This window comes from Dendrobates tinctorius, unplaced genomic scaffold (assembly GCF_039654945.1).
Source record: "Dendrobates tinctorius isolate UK_male_01 unplaced genomic scaffold, ASM3965494v1 ptg000147l, whole genome shotgun sequence".
Classification (NCBI taxonomy): domain Eukaryota; kingdom Metazoa; phylum Chordata; class Amphibia; order Anura; family Dendrobatidae; genus Dendrobates; species Dendrobates tinctorius.
In genome coordinates this window covers 18457788-18480679 of record NW_027361814.1, presented here as the reverse complement: position 1 = coordinate 18480679, position 22892 = coordinate 18457788, and the positions used below count along the sequence as shown (strand labels likewise).

Genomic DNA, 22892 nt, shown 5'->3' with positions numbered 1-22892 from the left:
TTCCTTCCCAATCAAGAAAAGCAAATGCTTGTTATTTTCTCTAATCTGGTGGTCTCCAACTTTTTGTAGGTCATGAGCAACTTTCAGATATGACAAAGGGTTATAAGACTCGCTGAATAGTGAGGGAAGAGTTATGTCAAATGGTGATAAATCCAAACTCCCCTAATTAAATCTGATTTTCCTCAATGTTCAGACTTATGAGCTTCTTTTAAAGATAATCTGTCAGAAGGTTTTTGTTATGTAATCAAGGTGCAGCATGATGTAGAGGCTGAGACCCTGATTCAAGTGATGAGTCACTTGCTGGCCTGCATGTGGTCATTTTGATGCAATCACAGTTTTCTCTGCTGCAGATCTAGCAGGGCAGAGCAGGACTAGAATGCATGAAGAAATGAGTCCTGCAGTGATAATCTCCTGCTGATAAAACACTGATTTTATTGAAATAGCAACACACAACTAAGTAAGTGACACATGACTTGAATCGCAGTCGCTTTCCCTTGTGAGGCAGTGACTGGTGTTACATGTGAGGGTCACTGTATGTTCACCCTGAAGGCGCACTGAGGCATATTGAGGCCATGAGAGGGCATTGTAGTCACAGGCGTAGCTGTGATTGCAATGCAGATTAGAATGAGTGTAGGTCTTGGACATGCTGGTTGTCCAAGGCAGATTTAGGGAAAACCTGCTCTGGGCTTTTGTGTTTTGAAACTGACTGCAGGATGATAGTGGTGCAGGTCATTTAATTCCCGGCCACAGGTTGCTAGTTAAAAACCCTGCAGAATAAGGTTTGGGTGTGTCAGTAGGGTGTTTGCTAGAGTGCAGAGCAGTCGGCTCTGCATGGCTCCACCTGTGTGAGGCAACACAGGCAAGCGGAGTCTAACAGCCAAGGCAGTTGGAAGGCCTGGCACCCACAGTGTACACAGCGGAGAAGTCGCCCACGGCAGCTGGTCTCAGGAGGTGGACTGGCGTGTTTATTGGCTGTAATCCAGAGTGTCTGTTTCCCGGCTGTGATCTGGACAATATCGTGTGCTGTGTATTATTTGTGAGTTAAACATTAAAGAGTCTTTTGCTTTGAAATTTGCTGGCTCACTGCCTACGGTGTTACCGCTGCTCTACACCCTACATCATGCTGCTCTCCGATTACATAGCAAAAACCTGCTGACATATTTCCTATAAATGACAAGTAACTTAGTAACATAGTAATATAGTCTTGAAGGCTGAAGGAAGACCTTATGTCCATCTAGTTCAGCCTATTTTTAGTGCAGCTGTTCTGCATTGTTGATCCTGGGGAAGGCAAAAAACCCACAGAGTAGAAGCCAATTTTCTCCATAGTAAAAAAAATTCCTTCCCCTTAGCTGGGTCAACCATCTACCTATAATATTCTGTTACTCGTAACCTTCTATACTGTTACAAGAAAAGCATCCATTCCTTTCTTAAATTCATTCAGTGAGTTGGCCATCACCACCTCCTCAGGAAGAGAATTCCAGAGCCTCACTGCTCTTACCGTGAAGAACCCTCTTCTATGCTGGTGCAGAAATTGTCTTTCCTCAAAACGAAGAGAATGCCCCCTTGTTCTCGTCACAGTCCTTGGTACAAACAGTTCATTGGAGAGATCTCTGTATTGCCCTCTGATATACTTGTACATATATATTAAGTCTCCCCTAAGTCTTCTCTTTTCCAGAGTAAATAGACCTAATTTTGATAACCTTTCTGGGTATTGTAGTGAACTAACACCATTTATCATTTTAGTAGCCCGCCTTTGAACCCTTTCAAGTTCAGTAATGTCTTTCTTGAGCACTGGCGTCCAAAATTGCACACAATACTCCAAGTGTGGTCTGACGAGTGATTTGTACAGAGGGAGAATTATGTTTTCATCTCGTGTCCCCAGACCTCTTCTAATGCATCCCATGACCCTATTTGCTTTGGTGGCAGCTGCCTGACACTGGGCACTCCAATTTAGCTTCTTATTGACTAAGATGCCTAAGTCTTTTTCCATGTCTGATTTCCCCAGCAGTTTCCCATTTAGTAATTAATTGTAGCATCTGTTTCTCCTTCCCATGTGCATAACCTTACACTTATCTGTGTTAAACCTTATTTGCCATTTTTCAGCCCAATTCTCCAATTTACTCAAATCTGTCTGTAGTTGCAAACTGTCCTCCTTTGTGTTAACTACCTTACATAGTTTTGTATCATCTGCAAATACTGATATTTTACTGTGTAAACCATCCACTAGATCATTAATAAATATATTAAATAGCAGGGGGCCCAATACAGAACCCTGTGGTACCCCACTAGTAACCCTGGCCCAATCTGAGGATGCCCCATTAATAACCACTCTTTGTTTTCTATCACTAAGCCAGCTACCTACCCATCTACACACATTTTCCCCTAGCCCAAGCTTTCTCATCTTACTTACCAATCTTTTATGTGGGACAGTGTCAAATGCTTTAGAGAAGTCGAGATAAATGACATCCAATGATTCTCCTTGGTCCATTTGATAGCTTACATCCTCATAGAAGCAGATCAGGTTAGTTTGACAGGAGCGATCCTTCATAAATCCATGCTGATATGGAGTTAAACATTTATTAACATTGAGATATTCCATAATGGTATCCCTTAGAAACCCTTCAAAAATTTTTCCCACAACAGATGTTAAGCTTACCGGCCTATAGTTTCCAGGTTCCCTTTGAGGCTGTGTGCCCACGATGCGTTTTTTAAGCGTTTCCACGGCGTTTTTTAATGCGCGATTCTGCCGCGGAAACGCTTAAAAAATGCATCCAATGGATTTCTAATACAAAACGCACATGTTGTGCCAATGGTGCGTTTTTTACCGCTGCGGAAACGCTTAGCGGTAAAAAACGCAGCATGTTCATTAATATTGCGGAATCGCCCGCGATTCCGCATAGCATCCATTATATGGGCAAAAACGCATGGAAAAACGCATGCGAAAACGCTTGACAATCGCGTCAAAAACGCGTGTCAAAAATCGCATGTGTTTTTCATTTCAAGGGCATGCGTTTCTGCTCAGGAAAAAATCGCGTCAAAAACGCGACGTCGGCACATAGCCTTACACCCCTTTTTGAATATTGGTACCACATTTGCTTGCCGCCAATCAAAAGGAACAGACCCGGGTTCTGTAGAGTCTTTAAATATAAGGAATAGAGGCCTGTCTATCACATTACTTAACTCCCTTAATACCCGAGGGTGAATGCCATCAGGGCCTGGTGATTTGTCAATTTTAATCTTACTAAGGCGGTTCTGCACTTCTTCCTGGGTTGGGCAGGTAATACTTAATGGGGAGTTTACATTATCACTCGGCATTTCCCCTGGCAAATCCTTTTCCTGTGTGAACACTGTTGATAAAAAAGTATTTAAAACATTTGCTTTTCCCACATCGCTCTCTATGATTTCACCCTCATTGTTCTTTAAAGGGCCGACGCCATCAATTTTAATCATTTTACTGTTTATATAATTAAAGAATTGTTTGGGGTTTGTTTTACTTTCCTTAGCAATGAGTCTCTCAGTTTCCACTTTTGCTAAATGTATTTGTTTTTTACACATGTTATTTTTTTCTCTATAACTTTTTAATGCTTCTTCATTGCCTTCTTGTTTTAGCTTCTTAAATGCCTTGTTCTTGTTATTTATTGCCCTTTTTACATCCTTATTTAGCCACATTGGTGTTCTCCTGTTCCTAGCCCTTTTATTTCTGTACGGTATGGCTAGCTCGCAGTGGGTGTGTAAAACTGATTTAAATATTTCCCATTTATTTTCTGTGCTCCTATTTTTGAGGACATTGTCCCAATCAATTCAGTGAAGGTCCTCTCTAAGCTGATCAAACTTTGCTTTCCTGAAATTCAGCGTTTTCGTAACCCCCTTCCAGGGCACCTTACTGAAGGACAAGTGGAATTGTATTATATTGTGGTCACTGTTCCCTAGGTGCCCATCGACTCGGACTTCTGTTACTCTATCTGGCCTGTTGCTTAAAATTAAGTCCAGAAGGGCTGTCCCTCTAGTTGGGCCCTGCACAAGTGGTGACAGATAATTATCCTTGGTCACTGACAGAAATTGGATTCCTTTCTGAGATACGCAGGTTTCAGTTTCCCACTCTATGTCGGGGTAGTTGAAGTCCCCCATAATAATCACCTCATTGTGATTTGCTGCTTCAAGCATTTTCTGCTAAGTAGATGCTCAATACTTATACAAGACGCTCGGGCATGTTTCTGCATTTGCTTTTAAGCAAAAACTTAAAAAAAAAACACTAGCATTTTCATCATTGTTTAATAGAGTTCAGAAAGCACTAGAAAATGCTGAAAAAAATGTTCAAAACTCTGAAAAATGCTAAAAAAAAAAAGCTGGCAATAAAAACGCAGCAAAAAAGATCTCCAGAAATGAGCAAAATAAGAGAAAAACTGACGCTTTAGATACAGAGAAAAGTCAACTTTCCTGAAGCGTCTTCTACTTGAAAAATGTATGTTTTTAAACCACGGAAAAAGACACAGTGTGAACATACCCCTAAGGAAATGTACCTCCCATGAAAGAGACGGATTGATGGCCAAGTAGACTTGTGATAAAGTGTTATCTGAAATAAATGGTTTCTTCCCATTATAACCTTGATCATGAAAGAAGAAGAGCTGTAGCTCTGTGCTCAGTGTGTGTTATCCGCCTAGAGGTTCAGATCGCGGTGATGACACAAACACGTCTTCAGATGTAAGAGCTTTATCTCTGGCTTCTTGTCCGCTGTCAGTCTCCACAGGTAAAGGTGACAAGGGACGGATAAGCTATTTATGCATGAAAGCGCAGCATCATTCGAAATGCGTCCAGAAGACTGATGGCCATTTACAGCGCATGGAGAATACTAATGACGCGGAGCGGTGAGTACCACCCACAGGGCGTGCGCCCCCCCCCGATATGTTCTGTGACACATCTGACGTATCACATACACCGCCATTATTAGTAAAGAGGTTATCCAGGACAATGTTTTTAAAACTATGGGACTAAAAGTACGTGGCTGTTCTCTCCGGCTCACAGCAATCACTGAGCGCTCCTGCTGGCAATTCTGCTTCATGTCAGCAGAGCAGCTCTTCGGGCTGCTCTGTCCACAGGATGTGACTGCCAGCGTCATGCTGATTGAAAGCTGGCTCCCTGCAGTAAGTGGAGATCCGGCCGTCGGTCGGTTGAACGTTTTTATCCAAGCCCTGTCAACAGAGCAGAGGGGAAGGGAAGCCGCTGCTCTGTCGACGCGACATCAGCAGAAGCCACTAAATTGCTGGCAGGAGCGGTCGGTGACCGTCATCAGGTACTATAGGGAAGCGGTTATCAACTACCTGCCTTCTAGTTCTTAGGCACATAATAAAAATAATAAAGAGTCCCAGAACAGTCCCTTTAAATGATTGTTTCCTTATGAGCAGTAGCCCAACGTTATATTCACCGCTCAAAAAGTGGAACCGAATACATTTTACATCACTGTCCGACTTTGGCCTTTAGATCAGATTCCCTGTCCATGTCCAAAACTGTACTGTGAACGACTCTCACAAGCAAACCGAAATGATCGACGGCAGCAGTGATAGTTTACCGCTGCAGAGATCGTCTTCTAAGCCTGGTTCAAGGCTCACAGGGGTTTTTAAATGATTTAGAAGTCTTCTCACAGCCAACAATATTGATAAAATGACCAAAAAGTCTAAAAAAAATTACAAAATATTGTATATGTTTGGTGTCCCTGTCATCACACTGATCTGGAGAGTCATGTACCATGGGTAAAAACGAAACTCAGAATTACAATTGTGAATTGTTTTTGTTTTCACCATTTTTTCCCAGTTTTCAGTTCATTATTTGGTGAAATTAAAGTTGTCATTCAAAACAGCAGCTGCAAGGGTCATGGTAACGGGACAGTGAAAAAACGGTATGGCCCTTAGAAGAAGGGGAGGAAAACACAAAAGCACAAAAAACAAAATGTGGCCGTGGTGGGAAAAGGGTTGGGGGTTAACATCACTACATTGGGAAGCAGACATCGAAAACCCGAGAGTGATCCATTGCTCCAAGTTGGGATGTAATGGTTAATCTACTAGGATAGAAGTGGCTCATTGTTCTCTATGAGCTTCATAAGTAGAATTAAAGGGAATTTGTCACCAGATTTTTGTTATGTAATCTGTTAGCAGCATGATATAGAGACAGATACCTTGATTCCAGCGATGTATCACTTAGCTTACCTGGTTCAGCAGTTGTAATACACTCAGTTTTCTCTGCCGCAGATTTAGCAGTGTTCTGAATGCTGAGCTGTGTATAACCCCGCCCACCTCACTGATTGGCTGCTTTCTGTGTACACTATGCATAGGCAGAAAGTAATCAGTGGTGAAGGGGTGGTTGGACTAGAAGTCAAGAGATGCCTAGTCCTGTAGTGATAATCTCCTGCTGACAAAACACTGATTTTATTAAACCAGCCAAATGCAGCCTAGTAAGTGACACATCACTAAATTCAGGGTCTCTTTGCATACATCATGCTCCTCTCAGATTGCAAAGCAAAACCTGCTTTACGATTCCCTTTAGGGCAGTTATAACAAAATATTACTATTATAAAGGGCTAAGTGTGTCCCTGTAACTTAAGGGTAAAGCAAACCATAAGTGGTGTTTGTTTCTAATATTCTCGTTTTTTAGGGCTAGGATGTGGGCGGATTTGGCCAAGGTTGCACGGAAGCAAGAGGTGTGGGATGTGTGTAGGGCAGCTTGCCGTTACTGCATCCTATATGACGACGGCCGGTGGAGCACGTCAAAGCTTGATGTCTGTAAGTATAACGTGACCATTGTTCCCTTATAGTGCTGGGTGTCATCATTCTGACTATTTCTGCTTTGCACAAAGGGTAGATTGTGTTAGATGTTTATGGCTTTAGTGGAACGCAATACAATTTTAAAAGTTTTTTTTTGTGCACAGCCTTGTGCATTAAGCGAAGGCTCGGAGTTATGGACTTTGGTTATGAAAGTGAATCTCTCAAACTCCATACACAATTGAATATATATCTTAGACTTGATGAAGCTGGTGTACTTACATTGAAAATCCAAGTCAAAATGGCTGTATAATCCTTTACTCAATCTCTGCCCATCTAGCCTGATTGACAGCTCCACAGTGTCCCGACTCCTGCTGAGATCTCACACTGCTCAGAACAAGCAGGAAGCAGTGGAGAAGTGGTTGCTAACTGGAGAAAGAAGCATTTTTTTTGTATTCTCTTTGATCCATGCAAAGTTTGTTGAAGGCTTTCTCTGAAGTCCCCTGAAACCTTGTGTCCTGCTTGTGCTCACGTGCTTTATTTTGTTCCAGTCTTTCCTGTAGCTGCTGACTTTCTGGGACATTTACTTTCACACCATGGCTAAGTACAGAAGTGAGAAACAAGTGATTCCTTTTAGCATTCCCTCTACAGCCCTTTGGGGTCTTTTTTAAAAAAAATTTATGCACATAGATTTTTTTTTTAAGAAACATTTAGTCTCTGTTTAGATCAAATGCAATCTTGGTAAAAGATGCTAAAAATTAGAAATCAGCTGCTCCTGTGTATTATGGTGAGGAAATGTAGGCAGCTTCATATTAGGAGTCCTGCGTGGAGAGAAATGGAAGGTGGGTGAGTTACACTTTTAGGACCTAGGTGGGAACAACTTTCAAAATGCAAATCGGGTTGATTTCACAGAAACTTGGATTGTAAAGATCACATTTCGTTTACATGGATCGACCAGCGGCACAACGTGGCCGCCAATCGGTAAACTTTTTCCTAACGGTGGGCGTTTAATGGCCTCTTTACACCCTGCGTGCTGAGCGATCTGTATTAGATCACTGCACATAGGCTGCCATTGTTCTCGGAAGCACAAGTCCAGTCTACCCAGGACGGTGTGCTGCCGAGAGCGAAGATCTTTCACACTGCGCAAAAGATTATTTCACCAGTGTTTTCAGTCTGTCTACACTGAATGATTATCGTGAAGCGAGCATTTTTAAGAGAGCTCGTTCATGTTAATCTTTCAGTCTACTAATATATGCTGCATGTGCGCGATCGGCCGGTGTCATGTATCAGCCGTTCACTGGAATGGGATGGACGCATGACACCTGCCGAATGCACACGTGAACCATACAGCAAATATCAGTAGCCGTGGCCTGACCAATACTGATACTTGTTGGGTGGGATAGACGCTGTCCAACAGTTCATCGAAGAAGAGGTGAGGGTGGACACATCTGTGCCTTATAATATAACTGGAGTGAGTGATAGGCTTATACATCCCTAAGGGCATACGTCCACATTTATACACCGAATCATTCTCCAAACATGAGTGTGAACGGAGCCGTAAAACCAGTTTTAGAATACCCAACAAATGTTTTTCCTTGTATGTTACTTGTGTTCAGGAAAGAAGAGCAGTGGTCTATCGGTCTGAAGACCATGAAGAAAGACTTCAGTGACAACTTCTATTTTGACATGTGACTCTTAAGTGAAAGTGCTCTTTAAAAACTAGATTAGGTATTAGGGTCGGGCCAGACAGTGTGGCCTACCCTGGGGTTCGAGGGAAGCCGCCTCACCGCCGCACCATCTGGCCCTTGCCCTAAAATTTGCCCTTTCTCACCTGAATTGCTTGGGTTCAGTCTTAGAAGACAAAGTCCCGTAACCGTTTTATGTTTTATTGTGTATTTTAATTAGCACAAAATAAAAGTCCTGCCCCTAGCACGGTGGAGGAAGGAAGGAATTCAGAGCTGGAACCTGCGAAGCCAAAACCAGAATTATTCAGCGATGAGAAGAGCTTATTACGAATGCTTGCAGAAATCCGATTTATCAACGCCGAGGTCAGTATGAAGATGTGCTCCTGGTGTCACGCTGCTTATATGTTACATGGTTAATATTAGAGATGAGCAAATCAATTCACAGGACCCTGGTCCGGCAGTCAGGTCAGTATTTCCTGGCCATTGGACATTAGTCTTGCGAACCGCCTCCTACGTGGCGGCATCTCCGGCTCCTCTTGATTAGCCAGCCTGACGCCCAGCGCCGGCTGATCAAGAGGAGCAGCTACAGGAAGTAGGTGGTTCACAGGCCTCCCATCTAGGGGCTCGGAAGTACTGACCTGGACTTTATGTGCTCATCTCTGATTAATACCACATTAATATCAAAGGCTGTATACAATAGTAGAATCATTTTTTTTCTTTGCTCAAAAAGCATATAAAATAAGATATGATCCATATAGTCTTGATTGCACGCAACCGTTTTGTGTATACAGCTTCCTCATGGGCACGTGTCTCCACGGAAAATGACTACAACCAAGCCCTGACCCTGCACTCATGCTTCCATACGTCAGTAAGAAGTGAGGACGGAGTCAGAGGTGTAACAGGAGACCAGACTACACACAGTTTTTGTTTGTAGTCTGTCACTATAGAGACGCATACATCTGCATGGGAGCTGTGTACATACTAGGTAGAGTATGTCTTATCAAGATCACGGGCAAGGTAGCGTCTTTATTTCCAGCATACATCTAGTGACAGATTCTCATTAAATTCAAAAATCTCCATTATTATAAGGCCTTCTGAAATGCTTATAACTAAAGGGGTTGTCCTTTTCTTTAGGTAGTCCTAATGCTGAAAATGGTCAGCAAGTTCTTTTTAGAATGGAGCCAGCTGATCACTTTTGGTCTTGATTAATTAGGACTGATGTTGTGCACGCCAATCTTAACAAAGAGCTCTCTGGAGTGCAGTGCGCCAAAAGTCGTAAAGAGGTGCACACGACATCACATCTTCTCGGTGCCGTGTGCCTCCGTGCACCTCGCCAGAAATTCTACTCCTTGACCAGAGTAGCACTGTAATATCACTTTGGGTTTCTGATCCACAACAACCCCCTTCCGTGAATTTAGCAGGTCATATAAGAAATCTCTCAGCTGTAACACCTCCAGTAAAAGAGCCGCAAACACTGGATTTGTGAGAAAAGTAAAAACATGTCACGGGAAAGCGTCGGCTCAATTATAACGTCAATGAGGCTTTTTGCAAAGACCGTTATCAAGTGATATTGACTGTGAACATGCGATTTATACAGTGTGCTAGAACTTTATCTTTTTCATACAGGCGACAATCCAGTTTTTGAAGTCTGAAGGATGCAAACTAAATGATAGTCCAGTCCCACCCGAAGATACAAGTATGCGTCCATCATCTTACATTCCCATAAACCTGGAAGAAGATCCAGACTGGATCCTGTATAGGTACCTAGAGTTAAATTACAACATATATATATATTTATTTTGAGGGTTTGCATCAGTTCTTGTAAAGAACATGCCCACAACTGTGAACATTTGGAAGGTAAACCTCCGTCCCAGTCTCAAATCATTAACGGACTGAAACAGATTCTGCTCCAGAATATCCTTGTATTTCGCATCATCCATCTTCCCCTCGACAAGAACCATTATTCCTGTCCCTGGTGCCTAAAAACATATCCACAGCATGATGCTGCCACCACCATGTTTCACTGTGGGGATGCTGTTCTTGGGGTGATGAGCTATGTTAGTTTGGCGCCAGACATAGCTTTTACCTTGATGGTCAAAAAGTTCAATTTTGGTGTCATCTGACCACATCACCTTCTTCCATACATTTGGTCAGCCTCCCACATGTCTTTTGGCAAACTTAAAACAAGCATTACAATTTTTGTGTATAAGTTAAGGCTTTTTTCTGCCCACTCTTCCATAAAGGCCATCTCTATGGAGTGTCCGGCTTATTGTTGTCATATGGACAGATACTCCAGTCTTTGCTTGGGAACTCTGCAGCTCCTTTATGGTTACATTTACTCTCTGTGCTGCCTCTCTGATTAATGCCCTCATTGCCTTGGTTTTGGTGGGCTGCCTTCTCTTGGCAGGTTTGTTGTGGTACCATGTTCTTTCCATTTGATGATAATGGATTTGATGATGCTCCGGGGGATAATCAGAGATTAGGATATTTTTTTACAACCCAACTCTGACTTGTTCTTCTCAACAACTTTGTCTATGACTTTTTTGGAGATCTCCTTGGTCTTCATGGTGTTGTTTGGTTAGTGGTGCCTCTTGTTAATGGCGTTGCAGCCTCTGTGGCCTTTCAGAAAAGGTAAAGTGTATATATAGACAGACATGTGACACTTAGATCGCAGGCAGGTAGACAAAGTACTTTCACTAAGTATGGGGCTTATGAAGGTAATTGCTTGCACCACAGATCTTTAGGGTGCTCATAGCAAAAGGGGTGAATACATATGCACGTGCCAATTTTTACTTATTTGATCCCAGAAATTTAAGTCATGCCTATACTTTTTGCACTTCACTTTTCCAACATAGACTATTTAGGGCTGATGCATCACACACAAATCGGCGTACAAAAATATTTAAACATAGATTGTAATGTAACAAAAGAGGTAAAGGGGTGAGTACTTTTGCAAGCCACTGTATCATCAGAAGTCTCATAACCTTCATTTTAAGTGAGGTTTTCATTCTTCAGAGTCTGAAGAATTGGTTCCATTTCCCTTATTAGAGAGCATGGATGTAATAGAAAGTTGTTCCTTTGTGGGGCGACGTCGGATGTGTCACACAAGAGTACACATACTTGTCTTGCCCACTCTGGATCCTTCCTAGTCTCCGAGCTGAAGAACTAAAAGTGTGTAAAGGGATCTTACTCTGGTCGACTCAGCACAGCCATTTACTAACTGGTGTGAGGTGAGTTTAATGGGCGCCGTATAATACTACATCTCCCCTGGGTCGGTGTTTCCTCCCCAGGAGATCAGCTGTGACTGAAGCGTGTGAATTTATTCTCAAGGCTGCATTCACATATCCATGTGAATGTTCCTATCCCAGAGAACTGGATGATTTTTTTCTCAGCTGTCATCCTAGTTGCTTCCTTTTTTTTCTACTCTGTTTTTTTTCATTGTACACTGAAGAGGCGTGCTTATATCCAAGACTCCAAAGAAAGACCCCCGGAAGGTCATTTTTTTTAATTCAAATGTATAATAAGCAACAAATCTGTGAGATGCAGATGCAACACAAAAGCAAATCGTTCTCCAGTACTTCATCAATGTCCGATCAGTCCGACCCCCGGCACTGCCGCCTGCCAGAGCTGCTCAATTATGGAGCCGCTCCCTTTTGATAGTGGCCGCGGCAGGGTACTGCACATCCGCCTCCTATCCAAATCAACAGAGGCAGATGTGCACTACCCCACCGCGGCCACTACCAGAAGACGGAGCAGTTCCGCAATTTAGCAGTTCTGACTGGCAGCAGGCGCCGCCGACACCGAGAACAATTGATCTGCGTGGGTGCCGGGTGTCTGACCCCGACTGATCAGACATTCATGACCTAAGGATAGGTCATCAGTGATAAAATAGGGAACAACTTCTTTAATGGCTGATTGTGATCCACAAAATCGGATCAGAATAGGACCTGCTCTGAGTCACATGGATCTCACTCTCGGATCCGTGATTTTAACCCATGTGTAAATGGATCCATTCTACTCTCTGAGTCCAAGGGCTGTCCGATAAGATACGTGATGGCACTTGGACTTCTCACTTACATGTGTGAACGTCACCTTATTCTGAACTCCTCTTATCAGGAGTAGTATAAGGCCTGTTTCACACTTCCGTTTTTGTGTCCGCCAAACGGATCCGTTTCCGTTTTTTTGACGGAAACTGATGCAAACGGATCCGTTTTTAAAAAAACGGATCCGTTTTTTTGACGGATCCGCGGTAACCACTAATGGAAGTCTATGGGACAAAAAAACGGATCCTGCAAAAAATGGCGGATCCGTTTTTTTACGGAAACCAACGGATTTTGACGGATTTGAAAAAACGGAAGTGTGAAACAGGCCTTAGGCTCTCATTACATTAGGCTTTGATAGATGCCCCCAGGACAACTTCCATAGTTTTCAACAGGAAGGACCCATAAATCAGTCTGTCCATCGTCTCCGATGTCTTGTTACAGATTCAGTACTACGTTAGAGTTTTTAATTTTCAGAGAATGAGCCGCCCCTAATGACACTAGTCTGCTATAAATGTCTGATTGGTGGAAGTCATACCTCCTATGATTTCATGTCCGTTCTGTATTTCTATGGAGATGTGTTGGCACTTACAAGGTTTCATTGACATAAAAATCAAACGCAACAAAGCCGAGTGATCGTTTCCATGCGGCTTCTTCATGATGTGCGTGAATAGCCAAGATTGAAGTCCAAAAACTCAATTTTTGAGATAAGTGAAATTTGCAAAAGAGCATCTATGTAGTCACTCTACAACGCGGAGATCAATGGTGTGCTACCTGTGGCTCTGTGATTGTCAGATTGTTGACTAATGGTCGTGTTTCTGCATTATGGATGTGGGTAAGATGCAGATCTTCAAGATCTCAGTCACTGGGATTGTGGGACTATAGTTTGCTCTCATCACTTGCAGTGAAGGGTTAAACCGCGTTCCGATTATTCAGATGGCGATCCGATAGAATTGTGATTACATGTGTGGGCGAACGTCGCGTCATCTCCTCCAGTTTGCATTTTTCTGTAATACCGCAATTGAAGCGGTAACCTGAATGGGAACAAGTAGGTATAACAATCATGTAAAACGTCCCGGCTGGGAGCTGCAAGGTGCAGTGAAGTGTTCCCGTTGATGATGAGCAAAATGCAGTGTTGGGTAAACGCAAAGATTGCAAAAAGGAGCTGAGAAAATATGTGCAATCACTTCAATGAACTCCCAGAACCCTCGGCGTGAGCAGTGGCGATCACCCCAAAGTGAAGGGTTGCTGAAAAATCCCTTCATCCGATAGGGAAAAGTTTACATCGGGTAAATCAGGCACAGTGGGAGGGATGGCAAGAAAGTTGTCTGTGCTTCTGTATGGCCACTTATATTTCAAATTATTACATAAGTTTCATCTGAACCTCCGTAAATTATAACCTTCCAAAATTGGAATTCGATTAATGGGCGTTTTATTTGGCAAGCTTGAACCTACAAACCACTAATAAATTTAGCAGCACGGTTTACTTCAAAGTAAATCTTTCTCCAGATTTGTGTTGTGTAATCTGAGAGCAGCATGATGTAGGGGCTGAGATTCTGATTTCAGCGATGTGTCACTTTCTGGTCTGCATGGTGTCATTTTCATATAATCCCTGTTTTTCTCTGCTGCAGATCTAGCAGTGCTCTGAATGCTAAACTGTGTATAACCCCGTCTACACCACTGATTGGCAGCTTTCTGTGTACACTGTGCATAGACAGAAAGTTGTCAATCAGTGATCAAGGTGTGGTTACACAGAGCAGGAGGCTCAAGATAACTAGTCTTCTAGTGATAATCTGCTGATAAAACACTGATTTTATTGAAATCACAACACAAAGTTCAGTAAGTGACACATCGCTGGAATCAGAGTCTCAGCCCCTACTTTACGCTGCTCTCAGATTGCATATAATATGTTATGACCGATATTCTATTATCATGCTAATTTCTGTGGGGTGTTGTTTAGAATCAGCCAGCTTTGTGCCGGGCCTCATCTCTCAATTCCGCACGTGTTCTGGACCTTTAAGGGGTTGCTAATGGAAAACCTTGTATTAAATAGGAACCCATTTCTACATTCATGTTGCCCAAACCAGAGGCAGCAAGAATCAGTACCTGGCTTCATGATTGCAGCCAAGTATATTTTTCTCTGAACGCTCTGGTGTTTCGTAAAAAAAAAAGAAAGTAGTTTGAAGAACCAGCCAAGAACCACAGTTTGAAGCAAGACTTGTCCGGCAGTGATCCCAACTGGCTTTATGCAGCACCACTCCAGGTGATTGACATTTCTCTCGCTACGAAAGAGACCAGTCAATCACCTGGAGCAGCGTTGGATAAAACCAGTTCGGTTGACCGCCGGACAAGTCTCGTCTGTACGTATGGTCCCCGGCTGGTTCCTCAAACTTTATTTTCTCTGAAACGCTGGAGCAGACAAAATGTGGAGTAATAGCATAGTCACAAATGTAGTCAAGAGTCGTCACCAGGAGATAAGACAAGAAGTATCACAGTAGCATAGTCAAACATTGGCAGAAGTAGGAATGGTCATGATGGGACCGGCCAGAGGACTAGACAAGAACCTAGATAGTAGACCACCAGAGGGGAGAACCAGGAGTAGAACAGGTACCAGGTGAGCCATCCCAAAGGGCAAGGCAGGAGCTATATCCAGAGACAAGGTCAAGTTCAGAGTCACAATACAGAGGAACACGGTCTAGGTAAAGGTCAGCAGCATCATCTACCGGCAAAGCATAGCAGGCAGATCCTGTCGACATTGGCCGGCGCTGATTGCCCTGACAGCCCGAAGGTCCCGCCATGCAGGAGAGGAGAATTATTGTGACCAGATCCTGCAATGCTACGGCTGATTGGAACCAGAAGAGGGGCATCTGTGCCTATCCTTAGTGCCCAGAGTCGGGCAACGTTAGTACATAGTAGTTACGTAATGCATATTTCTCTGCCTTTTAACGAGCGATTCTTTAGGCCGAGCTCCGGGTTATAATACTACATAACAGTTTTGACTCTTTCTGTGTAATTATTATAAATGATCCTTTTCTCTACAGTTTTTTTTTTTTTTTTTCATTTTTGCTGACGGGGAGAATTAATTTAATGTCATCCTAGATGTAAAATGTATCATGCCGAGACTACAACTCTTACTCTTTGATAGCGTAGTTGGCTGTGGTGCAGGCAGGCTTTACGGTGGGGAGTTGATGCATGTGACATGACATTGCTGATTCCTGTCTGTGAATCCGCAGCCTGGAGCTGCTCGCAGTTCTGCGTCTCTGGTTCCCGGTAGGTTCTGGTTCACTGCTCTTCCATGTACTGCAGGGATGCTGTCATAATCAATGAAGAAGAAAGAAATTAACAAGAGTTACAATCCAACGTAAGGCCCGATCCGATGTGAATTAGGCACAAACTCCTCCAGAAGTTTTGACTTTTCATATTACATAGACGCAAGAACACCAGGAGAACGGGACTTACAGAGGGTGCAGTTATGTCACAGAGAAGAGGGCTACAAGTGCACCTCCAAGTTTAAAGAGTTTGGCCACTACTTTTTTTTATCCAAGGGATTGGCTATCAACACCTGATCGGTGTCAGATCGACACCCTGCTCCCCCACCGATCAGCTGTCACCGTCGACAACCAGAAGTTCTTGGATTCTGACGGAACACAGCAGTTCCGTCAAAGCTATAATAGTTGCGATCAGATACTAAAGATCTACTCAAATGAAGAAAGGATGAATCTGCAGTACCCGGCCGCGGCTATTACCGAAATCATGGAGCTTCTGTTGTCCGGCAACAACCAAGACCTTCCGTCCACCGCCGGTCACAGTTGGTCAGCAGGGGAGCCGATTGTCGTACCCCCACCGGTCAGATATTGATGGCTTAGTCTTAGACCATCAATAAAAAAGGTAGTGGCTACACCCAGTGGGCCCACCAGTAACATTGACTTTGGGGGGCCCACTTTTCACCTACATACAAATATTACATGTACCCTTGTTAACAAATGTACCTGTGTTTTTATATAATAATAAGCTGGGGAGCTTGGTTACTGAATGATGAGATGCTGCTTTTTTCTGTACAGAGGGAATCAAGTGAATTATGCCAAGTACTGCCCATACAGTGGGGTTGGGGGCCCACCAGGGGATTCCTCTGTTCCCTATGGGCCAGTCCGAGACTGGCTACACCCTTTAAACAGGTGCTTCATATTGTGCCTGAAAAAAAACACCAAAAAAATTCCCAAAAAGAATATACATACGCATAGCAACATAAAACTTACTTGCTGTTCACATGTTCAGTCTTTTTTAACTTTTTTTTTAACCGCTTCCAAAGCGACTAAAAAGTGATCGAGCCATTTTTTCAGGTGGCTTCTACTTGGAAGCCTAATGCATAATATTTTTACAAATCATTGGCGGCAAAAGATGTCAGAAAAGGCATAAAAAACAATCTGCAGCATATTACAGCAGTCGCTAATCTGCAGCAGAAATTGTTCCTGGTGCAGATTTCAGACTGTGCTGTAAGTTTTTACTGCAGATTTCATACATGCGGCAAAATCTGTAAAAATCAAAATCTGCAGCAGATTAGCCTGTCACACACGCAGTTTCCAAATCTACGACAGAGATTCTACAGCAGGAAATGTAATGTTTTCATGTATCTTTTAAAAGGAGAATGATCTGTTGTTTAAATCAGGTTTTTGTGGGATTTTTAAAAAATATTTTTGGCAATTTTTTTTTTCTTTTTCCATAACATGATCTTTATTAAAAATGAAAAAATGTCGCCATATTCACACTGGCCCTGGAAGCTTTCTTAGATACTAACTTCCTTTTTTTTCAGGATATACACATGTACATGAGCAGCAATAGACTGCTCCCGCTCATGAGACACTGCAATACAAGACCGGCAGCTACTTGCTCTTAATCATGACAAAGTAGCTCGAAACGCGTAGACCCAGTGTCTTTTCCCTTCCCTCATGTGGTTTTATTTTTATCCCTGGCTTTAATTTAATAAATGTGATGTTTTCATATATACAGTGGGGAAAAAAAGTATTTAGTCAGTCAGCAATAGTGCAAGTTCCACCACTTAAAAAGATGAGAGGCGTCTGTAATTTACATCATAGGTAGACCTCAACTATGGGAGACAAACTGAGAAAAAAAAATCCAGAAAATCACATTGTCTGTTTTTTTTTCATTTTATTTGCATATTATGGTGGAAAATAAGTATTTGGTCAGAAACAAGCTATCAAGATTTCTGGCTCTCACAGACCTGTAACTTCTTCTTTAAGAGTCTCCTCTTTCCTCCACTCATTACCTGTAGTAATGGCACCTGTTTAAACTTGTTATCAGTATAAAAAGACACCTGTGCACACCCTCAAACAGCCTGACTCCAAACTCCACTATGGTGAAGACCAAAGAGCTGTCAAAGGACACCAGAAACAAAATTGTAGCCCTGCACGAGGCTGGGAAGACTGAATCTGCAATAGCCAACCAGCTTGGAGTGAAGAAATCAACTGTGGGAGCAATAATTAGAAAATGGAAGACATACAAGATCACTGATAATCTCCCTCGATCTGGTGCTCCACGCACAATCCCACCCCGTGGGGTCAGAATGATCACAAGAACGGTGAGCAAAAATCCCAAAACCATGCGGGGGGACCTAGTGAATGAACTGCAGAGAGCTGGGACCAATGTAACAAGGCCTACCATAAGTAAAACACTACGCCACCATGGACTCAGATCCTGCAGTGCCAGACGTGTCCCACTGCTTAAGCCTGTACATGTCCGGGCCCGTCTGAAGTTTGCTAGAGAGCATTTGGATGATCCAGAGGCGTTTTGGGAGAATGTCCTATGGTCTGATGAAACCAAACTGGAACTGTTTGGTAGAAACACAACTTGTCGTGTTTGGAGGAAAAAGAATACTGAGTTGCATCCATCAAACACCATACCTACTGTAAAGCATGGTGGTGGAAACATCAAGCTTTGGGGCTGTTTCTCTGCAAAGGGGCCAGGACGACTGATCTGGGTACATGAAAGAATGAATGGGGCCATGTATCGTGAGATTTTGAGTGAAAACCTCCTTCCATCAGCAAGGGCATTGAAGATGAAACGTGGCTGGGTCTTTCAACATGACAATGATCCAAAGCACACCGCCAGGGCAACGAAGGAGTGGCTTCGTAAGAAGCATTTCAAGGTCCTGGAGTGGCCTAGCCAGTCTCCAGATCTCAACCCTATAGAAAACCTTTGGAGGGAGTTGAAAGTCCGTGTTGCCAAGCGAAAAGCCAAAAACATCACTGCTCTAGAGGAGATCTGCATGGAGGAATGGGCCAACATACCAACAACAGTGTGTGGCAACCTTGTGAAGACTTACAGAAAACGTTTGACCTCTGTCATTGCCAACAAAGGATATATCTCAAAGTATTGAGATGAAATTTTGTTTCTGACCAAATACTTATTTTCCACCATAATATGCAAATAAAATGAAAAAAAAACAGACAATGTGATTTTCTGGATTTTTTTTTCTCAGTTTGTCTCCCATAGTTGAGGTCTACCTATGATGTAAATTACAGACGCCTCTCATCTTTTTAAGTGGTGGAACTTGCACTATTGCTGACTGACTAAATACTTTTTTTCCCCACTGTATTTTTTCCTATTTTTCTGCGGTTGCTGGATTTCTTTCCTTCCTCTCTCCATGACTACATTTTAGCTCAGTCTTGCATTGCACCAAAACTTTGTGGCTTTTCAAAGCGTTTTACTAAAGTAATAATGGTGTAAAACTTTGGTGAATCGGGTCCATAGGGTCAGTGTGAAAGAACGGGCTAGAATGGTCAGTTATGATTGGTGGATCAGCCATTGTAATCCTGACTGTGACGATAAGGAGACTCCTGAAAACTCCTCCTGAATAGACAGGAAGTATAAGTTAAAAAAAAAAAAAAAAAATCCCCGGCGGCCAGTGAGAAAACGGCAGGACTTTTTCTCCTGTAACTATATAATAGAGGATAGTAAAAGCCTTTTAATACAATCTTCTTTCTCTCTGGATAGGGATTGGATATTTCAACTCTCGGCATACGCTACAGAGAACTTCCTGCAGGCCGCAGACTTGGGCGTGGAGCTGCAGGAGGCCTGGATAACGCACAACGCCACCGTCTATGTCCTGAACCACAACAAGCATATCCTCGCCTCCGGAAGGCTAACACTGCTTGTAGAAGCACTAAAGAAACTGCTTGTAGCACTTAAGAAAACTGGGCATTGTGGGTAAGTTCTTCTGCTCTCATGTACGTAGATGCTGGAAACGGCTTTTAAAAATTATCCGTCTAAAAAATGTCTCTGAATGATGGGAAAAAAAATAATTCCAACCTTACTGATTCCTCACTTCTCCTTTTCATAATGCTTGCCGGGTTCACGTCGGTCTTAGTGTTTCCTTTTCCTGCCCCAAACGGGCAAGTGACCACTGCAGGCAGTAGTTGGCTGCAGCGGTCATATATTTGAATGGCCCAAACACAATGTACAGAGAGTCTCTCGGTCCTTCCTGCTCTGGTTGTACTTGCATGTTACTGTTGCAAGCCTATGCAATGTTGACATTTTTTTTAATTTCAGGGGTTAAAAAAAAAAAAACGCTTTCATTTATGGCATATTCCCATGATATTGCAGCCACCTTTTCTAGCACAAATCAAAAAAGGTGGCCGAGGGACCTGTATACACGCCATAAATGTCTGGGAATGCATTCTCTTTAAATTCACTCATCCGTTCAGCTGATCCTACAAAGCATGCCCACTGTGCCCCCCAATAGATGGATTACAGAGATTAGATGCAGATCTCGCCCTTAGGCCCGCTGCACAGGAGCGTGTGAAAAATCGGCCAGAAAATGCTTTCGATTTTCATTTGATTATTATCCAATTTTCATCTATGTGTCCATTTTTTATGTCCGTGTGACGTCCGGTTGCAATCTGTTTTCATACATCTATATTAGAAAATGGACATTATCAAATCCAATTTAGGTATATAAAAGAAATGTATCCAGAAAAATGGGATTCAGCTCAGATGTTCCGTGTGGGGTAAAAACAAAAAATATTAGACCTTCATAGACTTGAATGGGTGAGTCCCTTTCCGATTTACACAATGAAGTAGTGCTGAGATTTGTTTTCTCGCGGTCAGCGGGACCAAGAGAAAAATCGTTCATCTGGACGACGACCCTATTGAATGACAGGGGTCAGTGTGCTGTCCTATCAAAAGTTGCACAACACGCATCCGATCTATACAATCATTGCATGAGACCTTAAGATGCACAAATGTCATGAACGAGCTTTCCTAAGAATGCCCATTTCCCAATTATTGTGCAGCCGATCACTCAACGAACAAGCAAAAATGTTCTTTCATTGGGTGAAATGATCTTTTGGGTTGCACAAATGATCTTCATTCCCCGCAGCACAAAAGATCATCGTTCTCTGCAGCACAAAAGATCATCGTTCTTTGCAGCACAAAAGATCATCGTTCTCTGCAGCACAAAAGATCATCGTTCTCTGCAGCACAAAAGATCATCGTTCTCTGCAGCACAAAAGATCATCGTTCTTGGCAGCACAAAAGATCATCGTTTTCTGCAGCACAAAAGATCATCGTTCTCTGCAGCACAAAAGATCATCGTTCTCTGCAGCACAAAAAAATCGTTCTCTGCAGCACAAAAGATCATCGTTCTTGGCAGCACAAAAGATCATCGTTCTCTGCAGCACAAACGATCATCGTTCTCTGCAGCACAAACGATCATCGTTCTCTGCAGCACAAAAGATCATCGTTCTCTGCAGCACAAAAAAATCGTTCTCTGCAGCACAAAAGATCATTGTTCTTGGCAGCACAAAAGATCATCGTTCTCTGCAGCACAAAAGATCATTGTTCTTGGCAGCACAAAAGATCATCATTCTCTGCAGAACAAACGATCATCGTTCTCTGCAGCACAAAAGATCATCATTCTCGGCTGTACAAACGATCATTGTTCTCTGCAGCACAAAAGATCATCGTTCTTGGCTGCACAAACGATCATCGTTCTCTGCAGCACAAAAGATCATCGTTCTCGGCAGCACAAAAGATCATCGTTCTCTGCAGCACAAAAGATCATTGTTCTCTGCAGCACAAACGATCATCGTTCTCTGCAGCACAAACGATCATCGTTCTCTGCAGCACAAAATATCATCGTTCTCTGCAGAACAAAAAAATCGTTCTCTGCAGCACAAAAGATCATTGTTCTTGGCAGCACAAAAGATCATCGTTCTCTGCAGCACAAAAGATCATTGTTCTTGGCAGCACAAAAGATCATCATTCTCTGCAGAACAAACGATCATCGTTCTCTGCAGCACAAAAGATCATCATTCTCAGCTGTGCAAACGATAATTGTTCTCTGCAGCACAAAAGATCATCGTTCTTGGCTGCACAAACGATCATTGTTCTCTGCAGCACAAAAGATCATCGTTCTCGGCTGTACAAACGATCATTGTTCTCTGCAGCACAAAAGATCATCGTTCGTGGCTGCACAAACGATCATTGTTCTCTGCAGCACAAAAGATCATCGTTCTGGGCTGCACAAACGATCATCGTTCTCTGCAGCACAAAAGATCATCGTTCTCGGCAGCACAAAAGATCATTGTTCTCTGCAGCACAAAAGATCATCGTTCTCTGCAGCACAAAAGATCATTGTTCTTATCAGCACAAACGATCATCGTTCTCTGCAGCACAAACGATCATCGTTCTCTGCAGCACAAACGATCATCGTTCTCTGCAGCACAAAAGATCATCATTCTCGGCTGTACAAACGATCATTGTTCTCTGCAGCACAAAAGATCATCATTCTTGGCAGCACAAAAGATCATCATTCTCGGCAGCACATCGTTTAGTGTAAACTAGACCTGTGCTACCGAGAGCACATGCAGTGTACGTGCGCTGAGTGATGTATTACAGATGGTCTGTGATTCTGGTGCTGTGTATACAGGTTATTAAATGGCGGGCGACCGCAGCTGTTGAGAGCCGACAGTTTCCCGGTGTGAATTGTGCAGTGTAGATGGACCTTTACCAGGTGAAACCTGTAATACAGCATGCAGGTCACACCGTGAACTCCTCAGTGGGAAGTAGTGTAAATGTTAGGCCCACAAATAGCCCCGATTGGGCCGTTTTGTACATTTCCTTTTCTGCCCAGCACTAAGCCCCATTTTCTCTTGCACGTGCCATTCAGGAACCCGGCGCTGTTGGTTGTGCTGTCCAGTGCCGTAGCCAGAGGCTTAATTCTTCGCTGGATACCTGTGTCAGACGATAATAAAAGACCCGACACAAGCCTGCGTCCAGAGAAAGGCAAGAAGGCTGCAGGGAAGGGAGCGGAGAAGTCTAATGTAGCACATGTTTTATCAATTGATCCAAATGGCCTTCCGGATGTGAGACTCGCCCTGGAGGTACGCATTCGCTTT

General features: G+C 43.0%; 1 protein-coding gene across 1 annotated transcript in view; it reads left to right on the top strand.

Annotated features, from left to right (window-relative positions):
• Nucleotides 1-22892, top strand: part of CFAP46 (cilia and flagella associated protein 46) — a 257741-nt gene that overhangs the window by 68375 nt on the left and 166474 nt on the right. The window contains exons 15-20 of the mRNA XM_073546509.1: nucleotides 4739-4865; nucleotides 6646-6773; nucleotides 8658-8800; nucleotides 10064-10197; nucleotides 19489-19701; nucleotides 22664-22877. Coding sequence (XP_073402610.1) covers nucleotides 4739-4865; nucleotides 6646-6773; nucleotides 8658-8800; nucleotides 10064-10197; nucleotides 19489-19701; nucleotides 22664-22877 — 959 coding nt within the window. The remainder of the gene's footprint in view (nucleotides 1-4738; nucleotides 4866-6645; nucleotides 6774-8657; nucleotides 8801-10063; nucleotides 10198-19488; nucleotides 19702-22663; nucleotides 22878-22892) is intronic.